Consider the following 18,629-nt stretch of genomic DNA (forward strand, 5'->3'; position numbering starts at 1 on the left):
GATTCCGTGGCCGGCTGCTGGGTGTGCGACATGGCGGACCCGGCACGTGCGCGTGGCGGAAATGAAATTCATTCGCGCGTGTGGCACACTGCGCAGCAACTTTTTTTTTGAGGGCCCGCAAACAGCGTTTAAAAAGCGGCAGCTTGGGCCGCCCCAGGCCGCCCTCACGACAGCCATCTGTTCCGCCGTCTTCTGGTCATCCACCGAGATCACATCGCCAGCTACCACCATGGGCAAGGAAGTCGCTAAGAAGTCCAACAAGAAGGCCGTTGCCGCCCCTGCTCCCGCCAAAAAGGCCGAGAAGGTCGTGGCCAAGCCCGCCAAGAAGGGTACGTTTCTGGCTGTTATGATCGTGTGGCAATCGCCGGCGCTCCCGATCGTGTCCGTTATTCTGACTCTGCTGTCATGTTTGCAGCGGCCAAGCCCGTCGAGTCTGAGGAGGACAACGACGATGATGATGACGAAGAGGAGGAAGACGATGAGGAGGAGGATGATGACGAAGAGGATGATGACGATGAAGACGATGATGATGAGGAAGACGAGAAGCCTGCCGCCAAGAAGTCCAAGAAGGACGATGACGATGATGATGAAGACGAAGATGATGATGATGACGAAGATGATGACGACGAGGAGGACGAAGACGAGAAGCCTGCCGCCAAGAAGGACGACGATGATGAAGACGATGATGACGAAGATGACGATGAAGATGAGGAAGACGCCAAGTCGGCCAAGCGTAAGGCTGATGACGACGACGACGAAGATGAGGACGAAGAGGAGGAGGATGACGAAGAGGAAGATGACGAAGAGGAGGAGGAAGAGAAGCCTGCCGCCAAGAAGGCCAAGACCGACGACTCGGAGAATGCCAGCAAGACCGTCTTTGTCGGCAACCTCTCCTGGAGCCTTACCGAAGACGATCTTGCCCAGCATTTTGCTGACTGCGGCGAGGTCGCCAGCGCCCGCATCATCACCGAGGCCGGTGGCCGATCAAAGGGGTAGGCATTGATGGCGCCGCTGTGGAAACTGCTTTCGCTCTGAGGTACCTTCGCGCCACCACGCTTGCCATGTGCTGATCCTGCGTACCTTCTTTTCTAGCTTTGGCTACGTCGACTTTGCTTCCCCCGAGTCTGCCCAGAACGCCCTCAGCATGGCTGGCACCGAGCTCGGTGGCCGTGCCATCAACGTTGATCTCTCCAACGCCAAGGCCAACAAGCCCAAGTTTGAGCAGAGCCGCAGCGAGCCCTCCACCACCCTGTTTGTCGGCAACCTGTCCTTCAAGACCACCGAAGATAGCTTCTGGGAGGCCTTCAGCGCCTACGGCGAGGTTTCGCGCGTCTCGCTGCCCACCGACCGCGAGACTGGCAAGATGAAGGGGTATGTGTCCGCTGTCTGCACCGTGCTATCGCTGGCTGTCACATCATATCCCCCCATGCTATTCTCTCGTGCGGGAAACAGCATCCCGGTCGATGTCATGCCATGCCCACTCACAGTCGTGCTTCCATCTCTACAGCTTCGGCTACGTCGAGTTCTCCACCACCGAGCAGGCTACTGCTGCTCTGGAGGCCATGAACGGCGCTGATCTGGACGGCCGTAACGTCCGTATCGACTTTGCCGGCGCCAAGAAGGAGAACGCCGGTGGCGATCGCGGAGGCTTTGGTGGCCGCGGCGGCTTTGGCGGTCGTGGTGGCCGTGGAGGCTTCGGCGGCCGCGGTGGTCGTGGAGGCTTTGGCGGCGATCGCGGCGGCTTCGGTGGCCGTGGTGGTCGTGGAGGCCGTGGTGGTTTTGGCGGTAACCGCGGTGGCCCTCGCGGTGGAGCTCGCGGAGGTGGTTTCGGTGCCTTCTCTGGCAAGAAGACCACCTTCGAGTAAAGCTATGCGCCCCGCCTCCGCCCCTTCCTATTCTGGTTTCTTTCTTTGACTCTCTTTCATCTACTTGTTTAATTCATTCTCTTGCTACAGCCTATAGACTTGCGCTCGTGGCTGCCCCGAGACAGGAGAGCTTTGCTTCCTGGTGGATTTTTGTACATGTATACACTGATATCGACTCGGCTGCCTGCCTGTTCACCCCTCCCTGTAGAGTCTCTCCGCCTGCTCTCGCTTCACTCTCCCACACACATCTCGCACTTTGCTTCATTTGATTGCGACCGACAGCCATCGTGCACCTCACCCAATATAGCGTATCATGCAAAAAACATTTGGCTGTTGCAAACGTCAGAGCAAGGCTTGACTTGACTGTGGAGCAGATCCGCTGATGCGTCTCGCTGCTCGTCTTGAAGTACAGCTTCGTTGAATCAAGAGCAGGAAGCTGCCCAACATTTGCTTGACGCACTCACACCATCGCAGCCCCAACATTGGCCACCAGCTATGCGACTGGGTGAGGGGTCATGGCCTGGTCATAATGGCGGCTCGGGGCCACCGGGCTCAAGCCATCCGCCTTGCTCCGTTCTCTGTCGATTTGCTCCAGACGCTTGATGCGCTGGATCGGAGACAGAGTTGCTTCGCTCAGATGCCGGTCATCAACCATCGACAACCGCCGGCCGCTCCGCTTCAATATTGTGCCATAGCCGGGCCGAGGCAGCTGCTTACCAAGGCAATCTCGTTCTGAATTTGCCGCTTGAATGGCTCTCCGCGACCCAGAGCGATCATGTCGTCAAGCCACTTCCGCCTCTCGTTTATCTCTTCGACCACTGCAGGCAGGTCGCGGAGGTATTAATCGCCCGTCAGGGTGAGTTTGCTGGTCGCTGGGCAGTCGGTCTCAGCGATTCTCACGTAATCTGCATCGCTGCAGTCATGCGTTCGCGGTTGGAATCATGACCCACCCATCTCGAACTCATCCAGCTCCGGTGCTTGGTCCGTGTGCTCGATTGCCTTGGCCCCGGCTCGACGACGCCCGAGCTTGGAAACGGGTATTCCGATATCATCGTCGCCTGAAGCAGACTTTGCCGACTGGAAGCCATTGGCCATCAAGTTCTGCAGGCGGTCCTTCTCCTTGGATGAATCCTCTGTCGGCCGCATTCCAGGGCGTGGGAACAGCCCAGTCAGCAACAGTCCGTCCACGGCGACGAACATGAGCCATCCCCAGCACTCCACCACGTCATCGTGAGATCCAAGATGGACATATCGCGGTTCTGCTGCAATCATTCCGCCGTCGCTCGTTCTTGAGCTGCGCTGCGCTCAGAGTAACTTACTGTGGGGACTGGGCCGCCATTCGTCGGGCTCATATGCGCCCGTCATGACGATCTGGTCGCGCGTGCGCAATCCTGGACGGGCGAATGTGTCTGCTGGCTTCTGCTCAAAGATCCCCAATGAAATCGGCCGTGGAATTGGTCCGCGAACCTGGGTGATGCTTGCTTGCGATGGTGTCGGTGGGAGCGAGTAACCGTCTGTTCATGGCATCGAACCAAGCATCTACATCAGTTTCCGCGAGTGCTGGCTCTGCAGGACCTTGGCTACCAGCTGTCGTATCCTGGACGAATGCAGGGGGCGCGGCCATGGATAGACTGAGGCCACGCTATCGAGTGAACGGCTGATCTGCGATACTGACCTTTGACGAGCTCGTCCAGATATCTTTGCTGGCTATGCGAAAGTCTCGAAGACTTCATCATATCTACTCATGCAAAGGCAGCGGGGGGATGATTGATCGAACCGGTTACCAACACATTGACGCAATTCGGATCCTCTGCCCCTGCAGATTAGCTCAAGGACACATCGAAACCTATCTCCAGGGATTCTCGCATGACTCTTGCACAGCATCTCGATTACATTTAAATAGGCCCTGGGTCTCTGCGCTGAGCGAGCTTGTCTTGATTTCCCTCGCGCGACTCGCTCGGGCTGACGATCCCGACCATATCGAAGCTGTCGAAACGGGGCTACCTCGCCCATTGCGAGGACGCGGCGTCGGCAGCGGGATCTCGGCATCCAGATTGTGTCGGGGAAGCTCCATGTCTGCGTCTCGGGCTTTAGTTTCGATCGTGTTTGCTTCCTCGAAAGATCGTGTGCAGACAGCGGCGAGCCTGAAGTCGATCACGAGGAGACGAGTACTCACGCTGCAGTCCCCACCACCACAGCTGACGCTGCTGCCCTGCATCCGATGGCGGCTTTCCAGACCCTGGCCGGGATTGGGCCAGCGGATGCAGTTGCCAATCAGGGCACCGCCCCGGTTGTTTACGCTGTCTGCTTACATCGTCTGTGATCGCAGGCGACAATCAAGCAGAGGCTTTGGTGTGGGAGGGCTGATTGACGCTCGTGGTGTCTCGCATCATCCGACCAATGCTCGACGTTGCTGTGCCTGGAGTATTGTGCTTTGGCAATTCTACTCCCATCCCATCCCATCCCACTCCATCCCGTCCCATCCCGCTTCACCCTATCCCACTGCATCCATTCCACTGCCCGCTTTCATTTCATTCTATTCCATTCCATTCCCGATCGTCCGCGGCTGTATACACCTTACCGCACTGCGCCGCTTATCCCATCACTCGCCAACACATCGTCATCGACTTCACACGCACACAGTTCCAAACACTAGTCAGTGGAGGTACGTCGGGCGGCTTGTTTATAGAGTCCACCTTTGGGATTCGCTCATCTCCTCGTCCCTCATCCTCCGGTTGAGTCGATGCAAGATGCAAAAGGATGAGAGTCGGTCTGGGTCATTGCTTCTGTCGATTTCCCGACTATCCTGTTCTTCGTCGCGTGGGATATAGCCGATTCCCATTTGCGAGACTGGTTTGAGGCCAAGCGACACATTTTGCGGCGCGATGGGCGACTCAAAGTTGTTCGCTGGTCCCTAGCTGTTCTAGACTCTGGCTCTGCTGTCGTCTTTCGGGACGGGTTCTGTGGAGATGCCGCAGAGCCACTCTGCGTCCATCATGTCGCAGCACTGCCGTCTCGCACCCGTCATGTCGTCGCCCCATCCGAGACTCGCGTTTTTGGGTCTCAGAGTTCCTGTTGACGCTTCGGGGAGTGAGGCAGTGTGTCGGGGATGCATTTTACATATACGTTTTCCAGTCGGCATCGCTGGCTTTGTCGGGATGCGAGAGAACGGTCTTGCGCAGGCAGCCTCACAAAAAACAACCAAATCATGTCTGCTTGCTTTGCAGATTCATAGATAGTCAAGATGGCGTCGACAGTGCGAGTCAGCCCCGATTTCGAGCTCGCGAAGGACAAAGTCAAAGATGTGGCCTCGTTTGCGTCGTTGCCGGGAGAGAAGATGCTGGGCGAAAGTAAACCCAGCGAAAAGACCCTCCCTGTCGACGAAGGCTATGGCTCGATGCCACAGCCCGGACAGCCGCTCGACATTTCTTCGCAGGGCAAAGACATTGTCATCGCCAAGGAAGCCGCGCGGCCCACGATACCCATCATTGTCGTCGACCGAATCGCCTCAATCGACAGCGACCGAATCGCCTCAATCGACGGCGACATCCCACTCTCGCCCATCAGCCCCATTCTCGAGGAGCATTTGCGCCACAAGAGTGTCTCGCACTCGCAGCTGAATCTCGACCCTGCTATGGGCGCCCTTCGCAAGTGGGACAACGTGGACTCGTCTGGGTCATCGCTCGTTCCAAGCGACTCACCAAATGATCCCAAGCACGACTACCGCCAGATGCTCAAGGTCAAGGGCAAGAACATGGTCTCGGCCATCAAGAACACCTGGAACTCCAAGATGGTGCCGATCCTAAAGAAATGGAGCGGTAGCAACTCTGGCAGCAGCTCGAGGCCAGGGTCCCCGCTCGAAAGCCCTATACCCACCCTTAACACCAGGTTGATTGGTCGCGCCTTCAGTTCGCCGACGCAACTTCTCTCGAAACGGCCAGTCAGTGCCGAGGGTACCCTGGAGCCGCCCGAGCCTGGTGTCAGGACTGGTGACTCTGAGTGGTCCGACGTCGAAGCCGTCAAGGACACCGGAACTCCCACGAGTGCGTACCTCGCTGTGGAGGACTCGCAAGCTGCCGAAGATGGCTCGTCGTTCGAGGAAACGGCATCCGATGGCGAACAGGCCGATGAATTTGACAGTGACGGCTCCGATGCCTATGCCGCTGTAAAACGCCGATTCCGCGCCGAGTATCAGGTCCGACGGGAGCGACAGGACTTTGCGGATGGGCCCCGCGGCGCAATTGATAGCCTGAGTGCAATTTCATAGCCGCTGTAGGGGGGGGGAGGCAGCTGAGCAGCGGAGTGGGCTCGAACATGGACTTTGAATGGAGATGTGCAAGTCCCAGGGCTGGAGCGCTGGGTTGGGCGGTCTCTGACGATTGCACGCTTCTCCTTCTCCTTCTCCTCTGCCAAACCATTCGCGCCAAGTAGGTTCTGCAGCAGCTCGGTTCCGGCGGACACTCGATCGTGCGATTGGCGACGCATAGACGCACCGGCCGGACCGTGGTTTGCAAGTTTATCCGTCACTCGTCCGTGTGGCACTGGCACTGCGACCCGGACACCCCCAAGCACAAGATACCGTTGGAGATTTATCTGATGCAGCGGCTCAACGAAAACGGCTTTGACAAGATCATCAACTACATCGAGCACTTTGAACTCAACAAAAAGTACATCATCGTGATGGAGTACATGGGCGAGGACTGGGTTGACTTGTACGATTACGTCGAGATGTTCGGCCCTGTCAACGAGGAGCATACAAAGTACATCTTCAAGCAGGTCGTCGAGACGATCCAACACCTACACCTGATCGGATACTGCCACAATGACATTAAAGGTCTGTACGCAGCGAGTTTTGCAGAGTCTCCATCAGCCACGCAGCATGACGTGGCGAGAACACCTCCGGTGTTCTTGCACTCCCACGATCCAGCCAGTCAAGGGGCTTACCAGACAGGCGGCTTTTGCGAGATCTGGTGCCATGTCCGCCGTTGATGCGGGGAATTTAATGCGCTGCCCCCTGTCCCCAGACGAAAACATAATCATCAACACCAAGACCCGGGCAATCAAGCTCATTGATTTTGGCTCCGCAACACCAATGGAGCCCGGCCAAACGTTCACGCTCTTTTACGGCACCAAGAAGTTTGCTGCTCCTGAAGCGATCAGCGGAGAGTACTACTATCCCGAGGCACAGGAAGTTTGGGCTCTCGGAACGCTGCTCTATGTCCTGCTCTTCAAGATGGACCCATTCAAGACCGATCAAGAAATTGTGGATCTGGACATTGCCAGGCGGGTGCACAAGCTGCGATACCCTCGCCACGGCGTCGGTCACGACATTTCCGACGACGCCGTCGAGGCCATCTTGGCGATGCTCGAGAAGGACTATCAGCAGCGGCTGTCGGCTTCGGAGATCCTGAAGCTCTCATTTTTTGATTCGGTTCGCGACGACTGAGGAGAAATTCGTGGCGACATTTGAATACTACGGGCGACGATTTCCTTCCCACTCTTTGCTGGTCTCGTTGCGCTGGCACTCATTCCCGCCTTGATGCCCCCTCCCCGACCATTCCCTGGTCGAGGGTCCGCCACACTCTGAGGAAGGCGATGTGCCCAAGCTTCTCAAATACAGCTGCCGCTGATGAGTCGGTACAATTCGCCTTCCTTGGCTTTGTTCATCCGTCCTCTGTCTCGCCTGAACACGGATTGCAGCATGCATATATGGTCTTGATCCAGTCCAGCGGGCAAGAGAGACAACCCTTCAGAGTTGTGCCATGGTGTCAGATGAATGGATCGGCAATTAATCGGTAGCGGAATCGCCTCGTTGTGGGATCATCAGAGGAGTAAACGCTGAGGAATGTGAGAAGGGGCGGCAAATGCACCGACGGATATGCCAAGCGATTGGATGAAGATTCGAAATACAGCTTGTTCAGAACGAAGCGGGGCAGTGTGTTCCCCAGTGCCCCTCACAGTGACCAGCGGGTCCCGATGGTCAGACCATGAGGCTGTGTCTGGGTCTTTGCTTTTTTTGTGCTATAGGAAGCATGGTCTTGAATATACCCAGTTGATCTCCTGTGGCGACGATCAACTGGCATACCGAGACCATGTTCGTGGCTGCGTTGATTCTCGATGCGGGGGTGGTGCATACCTTCAACCATCTGGACGACTCCATGGTTTCTCGATATGAAGATACGCGGGTGACTCGAGCCCATGGCAGACAATCGGTGGGGGAGTGTATTCAGGACCAGAAACAAGCAGCAGCCCTGACTCAAACAGGATGTCCCATTTCGTTTTGGGAACGCACTGGTACAAACAGATAATGGGAGCCAACACATCCGTGCTCACGCAAAGCCATCACAGCGGGCTGGTCTCATTGAGAGGGGCTCGAGCTCGAGCCCGAGAATGTCGAGGGCCGCTGGTATCGAGCCTTGATATTCGCTATCGCCTTGTTGACGTATTCGCAGTTCTCGGGAGAGATGTAGTTGTCTTGGCAGAGCTTCTCGAGCGAAAACTGCTCCGAGATCACAGGGATGGGGTCGCCTTCAAGATCCAAGACAGGGAAGAGTGCGGACAGCGGCACAACGCCGCGGCTCATGTCGCGGTGGCTCATTCCATAGGCCCAGCCGTCTTCAAACAGCTCGCTGAAGGCAAAATGCAAACGAGTGTTAGCCGCCAGGGCGACGTCCTCGAACGACGGTATGCGGGTTGTATCGAGGCTGCTACACAGACGGTAGACGAGAGCCAGTGGCCTTCACATCCGACGAGGCCCAACCGCCCCAATACCATCGCAAATGGTGTCACTTACTCGACCGATATGATATCTCCGATCAGGAGGCTCAGCTCGTCGGTTTGTTCGGCACTGTAGGCAGTCCACGCAACGAATATGCCCACTTTGCCCAGGAAAGACGTCCGAGCCGCATTTTCGGAGCCCGGGCTGAGATCCAGGGGCTTTTTCGAGGCTGTCTCTTGCCGCTTTGAAACTGCAACGGGCTGGGTCAACGTTGTGCTTGGACTATCCACGGGCGGGAGGCTATTCACTAATGTGGCGTTGGATATCTGGTCGGGCTCCACAATGGAGGCGGTATAGTGCCCGCCTGCACTAGTTTCCTCGATGTTGCTGGTGCCGCTCGTGTCCACGCTAGCTCCGGCCGATTCGTTTGCCCGAGGATTTGCCCGCGAGGCCTCCGTTCTTACTGGCGAAGCGGGTCGGGGCTTGTCGCTCACGACATCATGGCTGACCGAACTTGGCTTGGATTGCCCTGTGAGGAGACCCAACGACGCATTAAAGTCGCTTTTGATTCTCTCTGTGGTAGCGTAGCCTGTGGATCGACATGCATATGGGTGAGTGTGCAGCGAGCAGACGAACGAATGCTGATCTCTTGCAGGAGATTGTGATGTCAGGCCAGGGATCGCGGACAGGCGAGTACGATCACGAAGCGTACCTGTGAACTCTGGCAGCCTGAAGCCGGGCTCGGGACTGCCCTGAGGGATTTGCTGAGCCAAGTATGTCCCAAAAGTCGATACCAAGAGGGCCTAAGCAGTTCGCCACAGCGCGCGATGCAAATGAGATCCATCGCCAAAGGTTAGGCAGCATGTATGTGCATGTGGCGAGCCAAAACTTTGCTCGCATCACGGCGACAGAGTCAGTCGACCAACGCCTACGGAGACGCCCATTGTGCTGCGTCTACGCAGTAAGCAGAGCTTGCTGGAACATTCACCTGGTCGCAAAAGGATTTGATTCCGCTGAACTGAGCAAGCAGCCCAGCTTTGAGGCAAAGCCGCTTGAACCCGACGAGCTCTGCTTCGGCGATGTTGCGGTTTCTGGTCAGCTCTTCGACGGTTCGCTCCAGACCGTCCGTCGGGCGGTTCTTCTTCCTGGCCAACTCCAAGCCATTGCTGGCGCTGTCCAAGCGCTTCTTGAGCTCAGTAAGTTCGTTCTCCTTGTCCCGGATCTGACTCAATCTGGCGTAGAATTCGTTGGTACCCGCTACAGACGGACACACGCACCACCGAAGGAATCGAGCCATGAGCATACCGATCGGGGCCGTGAAAGCAAAGTGCCAATCGATGTACACGGGGCCAGGCTTCCCCTCCATCAGTAGGTTCAAAAGCCGATTGCGCTGGTGACTTGTGGATGGCGGCAGCCGTTCTTAATCACTCCTGGACACACTCACCAACCCATTCCCCAAGAGCAGAGGAAAGTGTGCCCTGAACGTGGGCGAGTACAGCGGTAATGTTCTAGCGAGCGGACGAGAGAAAGACATTGTCGAGTTATTGGAATGTGAACAAATGAATAACTAAAGCTCGAATCTGGAGAGCGCCGCTCGCACGACGATTGTCAGACGCCGGATGTCAACCCGGGTACGGCTCGTTGGGGCAGGGCGGGGATTCGGACGGATCGATCGCTCACCTTCAGATCATCGAATTCGTTGCTTCCCCATCCGCTCAGGGTCGTGCAGGCTGATGTGGTGTTGACAGAAAATGCATATGAGCCCATGCCCCCAGTGACACGATACCAGCCCGGTCAATGATTCACGATTCGCAGCAGCACAGGAAACAGGGAGAGCCAACATGGGACGGCCGAGGCGATGTCATCCCGACATTTTGAAGCAGCCGGTGCCCTGGAGGGGAGCAGACATGATGAGAGGGCAAAAGCCCGGGGTGGGGTGGATCGCTTACCATCGAGGTTCTCCTTGGACATGGATTCGAGGCTCTTGAGAATGTCGCGCTGGTCCTTCATGAGGCGAGGGATGTTGCTCTCTCGGCTGAGCAGGTTGCCGAGGTTCTTGAAGTCACTGGCGAGGTTTCGAATAGTCGTCATGATGCAACGGAGCGCTGGCTGGCTTGCTTCCCTGCTGTGAGAGCGACGACGATGGCGATGACGATGGCGATGGTGGCGACGGACGCTTGCCCTGACCCTGGCTGGCTTCGAAGCGACAAGTCCGAGAGCCTTCTCGCTCGATGCGTCTCGGTCTCGCCCGTGCGGCTCGGCGATGGCGACAGAGGGCAACCGAGAAGGCCGGGCTTGCAGCCACTCCTCATGCCGAGGCTGGGAACAGGATCCCACGATCCAGATCAACCAGCGGATACATCGCAACCCAACATTGCCATCGGGCATCGCGATCACAATCCTGCCCGGAGCATATCCACAGGAGCGATCATCACCGGCGCCAACCCCGTGCTTCCCAGGGAGAGCTTGTCGTTGGCGATTCGCAGCAACGGAATGGCGATCGCACGTTGACGAGGATCGCAGCCGCTCCCGTCGCGCATGTTCTGGTCAGACGTTGCGCAAGTTTCATCGCGGTGGTCTTGTGTCAGGCACATGACGATCCTGTTGATCATCAGCCAGAGCCCGCCAGATGTCCGCTGCTGGGCAGCGCTTACTGTCACTGTGAATGTATTCCGCAATAGGTGTGGATGCGTCTGCACCAGGATACCACTATCAATTATTTCCGGCCCCTCGCGGCTGCTCATCTCGAATATGAATACACGCTGTAGACCAAGATGCAGCAAAAGTTGGAATCCAGCCATGGTCGGTTGACGGCATTTGGTATCACCTTGAGCCGATTGACGGTGGTGGTGGGCAATTGGTGTGGAGGAATGACCAATTGTATCATTGTTGGAAGCTCCACTCCGATTGCGGACAAGAACCACCACCATCTGAATCTCTCTGGTTGGAAACCTAGTCAAGCGTGGCTGTGTGTCAGCGAGATGACATGATCGTTTGGCTATCAGGCAAGACTCACCTTGACAAGATGTCTTCCCACGACTGATTGAGCGAGCGATGCGTTTCTGGATCCGAATCAAGGACGCCACTGCACAGTATCTCTGCCAGCCCAAAATGCGCTGGTTTTGAGGAGATTCTTTCTTCCCCGAGGGCAGAACCAGCCATCGTCGCTATTTTCTCGCCAGATGGCTCCCAAGCGAAAAACACCCCCCCCCCGACCCCGACCCAGGATCACCCAATGACTCTCCTGTGGCCAAGAAGCCCGTCATCAAATCATGCCCCTCCTGTGGATTGACCAACCACGTCAGACCCTTCACCAAGAAGTGCACAGCCAGAGTCGACAGCAGCCCTGCCTCTGGCTCTGCCTCGGTCGCTGAAATGGTCAGCCAAGCACCCAAGGTCCCTGTATGTGCCACGTGCAAGCAAGTGGGTCATGCCAAAAGCAGCAGTTCATTGTGTACCAAGAAGAACCCACTCTGGAGTTCCACGTTGCCTGACTGTGGCCCCAACGAGCAAGTCAAGGCCGAGTACTCGACCGTCAAGTGCACTCTCGATGCAATCATCAAGAACGATGCCTTGCACGACAAGATCGAGGAGACTGTCCGGGCCATGACACACGTGCAGTACGAAGCATCTCGTCTCCTGGAGCTGCATCTCAGGCGGTGCTTGGACGAGGGCATCACCCTCCCCACCGTGTCATCAACTACACCTTCGTTTGTTCGAAAGTGCTTCAATATGGTGCAGACAGGAACAGTGGGTGTCAGGACAAACACCCCAGAAGATGACAGGCACCTCCTCGAGACCTATGACATGTATCGAAGTACATGGAGTGGATCGTGTATCCTGCCTCCTGTGTCCCTCCCAAAGGGTACTGCCTCACAGGTCCTCACATTGGCTGTCAAGACCTATGCAGTCAACTGTGAGACCCACGTTCTCGATCGGTATTGGTCTCTCCTCCGTCGATTCTGCAATCTGGCCCTGATTGCTCCCAAGGATGTGAAACGTCATACACACGTCGACAACTGTGTCAAGCTGATGGAGAATCCCCTCTCCAAGACACTCCTCGGTGATCTGAGAAAATCCTTCGCCCACCATGCCGACCAGCTATATCGGTTTCGCTACAAAAGCCACCAGGACCTATACAAAGTCGTACCAGTTCTGGCCAGTGAAGTCTCTCGCCTGACCCACCGAAAGGAGACGCTGTTCGTGGCGGCCATCCAGATGATGATCATTCCCAGGCTCGCGAGGGTGACCGATGTTCTGAAAGGAGAGCGTGGGCGACTGAACGAGGAGATGAGCCAACCCATCCACCACATCGGGGCTGACAGACTCAAAGATCTCCAGACCCAGCACGAGGAGGTGGACAAGCAGATCACCATCAACATGAAACGGATAAAGCGATTGACCGACCGACTTGCCCAGACCAAGAAGCGACACAATGCCCCTCGAGCACAGTGCACCTTGGTTCCCCTCTGTGATGCCAGAGCCAAGTACATCAAGCTCGACACCAAAGCACTGTGGGAGATCCTTGGATACCAGACTGGCACTGGGCTCAAGTGGGATGACCTGAAGACCAAGGTCAACGACACCACAAAACAAGAGATCTTCTGGCAGACCAACTTCAAGCTGGAGTCGAGACTCTTTGGAGCAAGGGAGGAGGGCAAGCAGCTCTTTGGCTGCGAGATCACCACCGATGGGGTCGGGTGCTCGATCACCACACTCAGATACAAGATCCTGAAGAAGGACCCCGATGTAAAACCAGAATCCACGGACAAGGACGACAAGACACCCAAGCTCACTCCCGAGAAGAAGATCCAGACCAGGGTCGGTCCCATTGACGACTCTCGAACCACATGGATCGGGATCGACCCTGGTGTGGGATCGATCTTCACCGCTGTCATTCGAGCACCCGGACAACCATCCATCCAGGAGCAAGACGGTGTCAAGGTGACCAAGGCACAGCGCGCCAACGAGAAGATCGTGTCGTTCTCCAACAAGGAGTACCAGCATCGAACTGGCACCACCCAAGCGACCAGGTGGATCCAGAGCACCCACAAGGCCCTTGGTCTGCAGAAATGGATGAGCACTACACCAAGCCCCAAGATCCCTGGGATGTATCCCTTCCTGCTATATATTCGCCATGTGTTCGATGGAGACATGCTGGCCAAGCAGCTGTACTTCAGCCTGACCCGGCGACGGCGATTCAAGCGACTCGATCTCCACAGCAAGCGACAGCGCACTGTCCACGAGATGTGCAAGCAAGTCATCGACCAGGTACCAAAGGAGACCGAGGTGGTGATTGCCTTTGGGAATGCATCCTGGAAGCAAGGGAAGGGATATGCATCCAGTCCCAGGAGACTCAGGTTCGCCAAGTACTTTGAGCAGTTCATCCACCACCAGAGACGCCAACCAGACCGATCCGTCTCCAAGATCCATGTGTGCTCGGTGAACGAGTTCAACACATCCCAGGTGTGCTCACATTGTCGGGAAGCCAAGCGACTCGAGAAGGTCGAGCATCTTGATATCGATTCACCATGGAGTTGTCCTGAGAGTCGAGTTAATGCATCACACAAACACATCGAGACATCAATGCAGCCAGGAACATGATCTCGGTATGCCAGTCGATCATCGCCCATGGAGATCGAGCGAGTGTATTCAAGACCATGCTTCCCAAACCAACCAAAACAAAGCGATTGCCAACCAGGACGGGAAACAATCGCACGGCCTACCCGCTGGGGCCTACAGTCAGTCAACGGGCTTCAGATATCTGAAGCCCGAAATGGGATCTGTCCCGTTTCTTTCTGGATTGACTGTAAGTATCTTGCACTGTTCCTTGTGCATTTCGACAGTGGATGCCGGGTCGCCCATATTCTGGGCAGTCCACTTCGGGGTTGCCATCCCTCTTGGGATGGTCGATGGGAGGTGTTTGACTCCCTTGCAAAGTGTGTGTGTGTGTGCAAAGTGTGTGTGTGTGTGTGACGGCGAGAGGCTTCTCGCCTTCCCTCGGGGGTCTCTCGCCAGAGACTGCTCTTCTCGCCGACCGAGGTGGCTCCGAGAGCGCGCTTTTTCGTTCTCGCTCATTTTATTAACAAGAAATTTTTTCATAGTGTACGAGCAGCACACATCGCCGATCACTCTATCGGTCTGGGGCTGGCTTTGTGCCGCCGTCAAAGTCGTGCATCAGTTCCCGCCGGATATCGGTGCACCAGCGCAGAAACATCTTGGCGGTCTCGGCGTCGCAGGTGTCGATCGGAACCCCGTTTTCGTCGAGCCCAAACTCGTCCAGCGGTGGTACTACCGCCATGTGCGGTGGACATCGGTTGCCGTTGGCATCGACATTGGTATGACCAAAGATGCCTCCATAGGTATTCAGCAGCCACTCTTCAAACTCAAGCTCGTTGCGGTCGATGCCTTGGTCCTCATCGGTGTTGAGATGCCCGGATCGGTAGTAAACCTCATAGTCGTCGTTGTCGTCGTTGTCGTCGGGGTAGTCGTTATCGTCATCATCGTCATCATCGTCACTATCACCACGAATATTCTCGTTGTGATTGCCTGAGCCTTGAGTTTGTCTTCCAACAAAGTAAAATGGATAGCCATAACCGACCGAGGGCTCTCGGCTGTGATGAGCTGAGGATGGTACGCTGTCGTGCACCGACTCACCACCCCGGGAACGAGATGATCCGTGCCCGACGGCTCCGGAGGACTGAACCTCGCCAGTTTCTTCGGAAGCGGCAGCAACACTGCCTGGGTCATTCAAAGTCCCTGAGTCGCTGGCATTTGTCGTGACGGCAATGATCGGGACTCTGTGGACCAAGATGGGAGAGCCTGTGCTGAGGGCACTGTGTCCGCAATCCGGGACAGCAACATGGGCCCATTCGGAAGCACATCTGGTGAGGTGCTTGCCTACTTGCTTACTCACAGCAGAACGCCCGTAGAGTCTCATGTCCACACACTCGGCACACAAAGCTGTACCAGCAACATGCAACAGGCGAGCATCTGGGGCCATGCGAGTACAAAGCAGCCATCGATGCGAGCAGCTCACCTCGGGTCGTCCAGATACAGCGAATCTTCATCATATGGGTGCTGCTGGCTTGCATTATGCTGGTGCAAATCCTGGGCCCTGAGTCGGCTCAGCAAATCGGACAGGATATCGTCGTTGGTCCGTGAATCATAGTCGTCGTCGTTAATGCTGTGCTCTTCGACCCAGGAAGGACTGAGGCTATGAATATACATATCCCCGTGACGGCTCGAGTTGGAATGTGTTTCGGAGTGATCGGGTACAAGTTCGGGGATGTGTTCAAAGCTGTCGGCGTCGCTGGCATGGTTTGTGTGGTGAGTGTCTCCGGTCAAAGTGCGCTGATGCAGACGAATGGCTGTGGCCAAGGGCAAGGGCGACCTCGGTCGGCCGTTGATATCGGATCCGCTCAAGGATACCCCGAACGGACGGCGGCCCTCTGCTGCCAGTTGGTTGAGTACTTCGTAGACTTCCCAGCCTTCGACATCGCCTCCTTCGTGGGGTATACCTTCTTCACCAAAGCCATCCGAGTCGGTCCCTCCGCGGGCATGCATATGGAGCTGTTCCATGTCATAAAGAGCGGCATTCAGGTTTTGCACAATCACAAGCTCGTTTTCGGTGATGGCTCCGTCGTCGAGCTCATGTTCATGCTCGTGCTCGTGCTCGTCCGGACTGGGGTCGCCGTTCAGCCAGTCTGTCGGCCCAGGAAGGATGACGGTGGCGAGCTCGGGTCGCTCACTCTGGATCATATGGAGCAGCACCATATCATCCCAGGTCAGAACCATGGGCTGGCCGTCGTCTGGGTCCTCGTTGAGATACCCGGCCATCGTTGGTTGGAAGTCGGCCACATTGAGCCAAGGAGGTCGCCACGTATCGGCTGCGGCCATTCGATCGGGAGTGGCAACTCGAACCACCGAAACAGGCGGCTCTATCACCCGCTCGGGCTGGGCCAACCAAAAGGAGCTGTCAGTGCAGCCCGAAGAAGCAACGGCGGAAGTAGTTGCTACTCGGAGCATCGCTGGGTATACGGACGACACAGTCTCCGCTTACAGTGTAGTCCATGGCAAGCAGGCAGCGGGCGTCGCGATAGGGATCTGGTGTGGAATGACAGACAGGCACAAGTGGGATCGGTTGCGGATGCAAGGTCGGTCCGTGGCAGTCGCAGGTATCTGGGAACAAGTCGCTTGGATGTTACGGTAGTCGATCTCGGCAGTGGGGACGCCGGCTGTTTTCTAGGACAGGATGTGCTTTGTTTGTTGTGAGCCGGCGGTGAGTGGGGGGGGGGCTGGACGCAATGCGGCTTGCTGCGACTGCAGCGACCATGTTGACCTGTTGTCGCAGCGGTGGCCACGAAAGCCAGTGTAGCATCCGAGTTGATATTGGAACTGTCGAGCAGGTCTGATGAACGACGCCTGGACAGCATTGGACTGAGGGACTCGTTGGCCGTGGGAAGCCAACGGCCACAAGTAGCTCGGCATTGATCAGAGTCAAGAGCAATCAATCAGTCGGGCAGCAACCCGGCGTCGGACACTGTAATGGAGAGACTCAGTGGCCACGAGCAGTGCTGCATATCGGGCAAGCAGCTCACTGAACGTATGGGTGTCTGGTCGTGGAGTAAATGGTCTTGCATATGGCATGTATGTGCAATGTTCAGCGCGGGTTGTACATCCGATTACCCTTCGACTTGCCCGAAGAACACATGCACTCATGAATCCGTGCACGAGCCGTATGCACTGACCATCCGTGCGCTGACCATCTCCACTGACCATGCGCTGACATGCACTGACCACGGCTGACCGTCTGCTGTCCCTCGCAAGTCAACCGAGTCAACCGAGTCCGCCCCGCCCTCAACGGCGCTGTTTGCTTGTGCGGCCCCCAAGCACCGCCGCCCACGTGTGCCGGCCGCAACAAGGCCGCGGTGCCGGCAGGTGACACGGCCGGATCGAGCCAGGATGCGTGCGTGTTGTGCGCCGGCCTTGTTCCTGGCCATTTGCTGCGTTGCCCAGAACCCAGGGCCGCGGAAGCCAAATCCATCAGGGAGATTGCCCCGCCTTGCACTTGGACTACCCAGGTGCCTCCATCCAACCCGGCCGGCACGCCAGCACCTTGCCTCCAATCTCTGCAGGAGCCGCATCTCCAAGCACACTGCCCGTCGCATCCTCCGATCCGTCTGGCTGTTTCTCAAACTACCGGCTCATTTGCCCCCCCCCGGTCTGGGATTTCGGGTATGGTTCCATCGCCGTCGAATCCACCTCCTGTCGACCGTCAATAGGATGCTTGAATTGGTCGCGACGACTGCTGGGCCATGGCCACCACGATGTTCTGAATCGGCAGTGTCGCTGGGTTGGCCTGGAGCTACATCACATGTGCTGCCCTTCGGGTCGTCCGCCGATCGGCAGCACGAGCGAGCCCCAATGCGACATGGAGTCGCGGCTCTTTTCTATTCAACCGGCCAAGACACGGATCGGACGATGGCCCGTCTGCAGATCGAGCAACCTGGCGGTGTTTACTAATGCACGGCTCTTGTTGTCCTGCTCCACATCGGCCATCGCGCAGACCTTGCTCAAGCCGCATTTGGCCTCGGTCTCAACACCTTCCCGAGATCCGTGGTTGCCCAAGCAACAGCCACACCGCTCGGTCAGCAGCCGAACGCCGCTTCATTGACACACCACGGGCAGCAACAAAGGCCGTCCAAGACGCATTAGCGCAAGGTAATGCAGTCGCAGTCCTGCCTTCGGCAGCACCGGCGGCTCTGTCGCGATTTGCCCATCCCACGGCGAAGCGAGACGAGAGGGAGCGGACGGGCCATGGATCGGCAGCCGATTACCGTCGTGCGGGTCGCTGGCGCAGATCTGCGATGCAGCCACCGACATACGACCTGGTGTATATGACATCCACGGAGTCTGGCCGACGAGCCGCCTTGGCAGTCTGGTTATGCACGCAGCCAGCCGCCCGTCAATAAGCCAGCGCCCTGGACAAGCACTCTCGGTCGCGATGGGGCAAGCAATCGGAACTATTGCTCCCACCGACAGAG

The 18,629-nt window shown here is 56.9% G+C and overlaps 7 protein-coding genes across 7 annotated transcripts; 2 read left to right on the forward strand and 5 right to left on the reverse strand.

Moving 5' to 3' along the window:
• Positions 1–172: 172 nt before the first annotated feature.
• Positions 173–2,183, forward strand: BJ171DRAFT_439874 (uncharacterized protein). The gene is made up of 4 exons (XM_053108037.1): positions 173–329; positions 416–992; positions 1,093–1,371; positions 1,508–2,183. The coding sequence occupies exons 1-4, from the start codon at positions 230–232 to the stop codon at positions 1,863–1,865; spliced, it is 1,314 nt and encodes a 437-aa protein (XP_052969041.1). The 5' UTR covers positions 173–229; the 3' UTR covers positions 1,866–2,183.
• A 360-nt stretch (positions 2,184–2,543) lies between these two features.
• BJ171DRAFT_472945 (uncharacterized protein) lies at positions 2,544–3,939 on the reverse strand (the record flags this gene model as incomplete). The annotated part of the gene is made up of 5 exons (XM_053108679.1): positions 2,544–2,683; positions 2,816–2,998; positions 3,185–3,379; positions 3,541–3,603; positions 3,759–3,939. 5 exons carry the CDS (start codon positions 3,937–3,939, stop codon positions 2,544–2,546), a joined length of 762 nt encoding a protein of 253 aa, XP_052969042.1.
• Positions 3,940–6,572: 2,633 nt separating this feature from the next.
• On the forward strand, positions 6,573–7,447 carry BJ171DRAFT_439878 (kinase-like domain-containing protein). Its single transcript, XM_053108038.1, has 2 exons — positions 6,573–6,699; positions 6,890–7,447. The coding sequence occupies exons 1-2, from the start codon at positions 6,594–6,596 to the stop codon at positions 7,309–7,311; spliced, it is 528 nt and encodes a 175-aa protein (XP_052969043.1). The 5' UTR covers positions 6,573–6,593; the 3' UTR covers positions 7,312–7,447.
• A 1,111-nt stretch (positions 7,448–8,558) lies between these two features.
• Positions 8,559–10,766, reverse strand: BJ171DRAFT_309583 (uncharacterized protein). The gene is made up of 6 exons (XM_053107074.1): positions 10,533–10,766; positions 10,264–10,313; positions 10,028–10,091; positions 9,572–9,840; positions 9,296–9,386; positions 8,559–9,172 (listed from the first exon to the last, which is right to left on the reverse strand). Exons 1-6 carry the CDS (start codon positions 10,672–10,674, stop codon positions 8,655–8,657), a joined length of 1,134 nt encoding a protein of 377 aa, XP_052969044.1. The 5' UTR covers positions 10,675–10,766; the 3' UTR covers positions 8,559–8,654.
• A 1,690-nt stretch (positions 10,767–12,456) lies between these two features.
• Positions 12,457–13,733, reverse strand: BJ171DRAFT_495297 (uncharacterized protein; the record flags this gene model as incomplete). Its single annotated transcript, XM_053110105.1, has 3 exons — positions 12,884–13,733; positions 12,734–12,738; positions 12,457–12,684 (listed from the first exon to the last, which is right to left on the reverse strand). The coding sequence occupies exons 1-3, from the start codon at positions 13,413–13,415 to the stop codon at positions 12,457–12,459; spliced, it is 765 nt and encodes a 254-aa protein (XP_052969045.1). The 5' UTR covers positions 13,416–13,733.
• BJ171DRAFT_495299 (uncharacterized protein) lies at positions 13,458–13,733 on the reverse strand (the record flags this gene model as incomplete). The annotated part of the gene is made up of 1 exon (XM_053110106.1): positions 13,458–13,733. A coding segment is annotated over one exon (219 nt), but the record flags the coding sequence as incomplete, so codon positions are not given.
• A 983-nt stretch (positions 13,734–14,716) lies between these two features.
• BJ171DRAFT_597090 (uncharacterized protein) lies at positions 14,717–16,657 on the reverse strand (the record flags this gene model as incomplete). Its single annotated transcript, XM_053114722.1, has 3 exons — positions 14,717–15,383; positions 15,623–16,539; positions 16,646–16,657. 3 exons carry the CDS (start codon positions 16,655–16,657, stop codon positions 14,717–14,719), a joined length of 1,596 nt encoding a protein of 531 aa, XP_052969047.1.
• Positions 16,658–18,629: the final 1,972 nt, after the last annotated feature.

The sequence above is a fragment of the Polychytrium aggregatum genome (genome assembly GCF_025602895.1).
Source record: "Polychytrium aggregatum strain JEL109 chromosome Unknown BJ171scaffold_9, whole genome shotgun sequence".
Classification (NCBI taxonomy): Eukaryota; Fungi; Chytridiomycota; class Chytridiomycetes; order Polychytriales; genus Polychytrium; species Polychytrium aggregatum.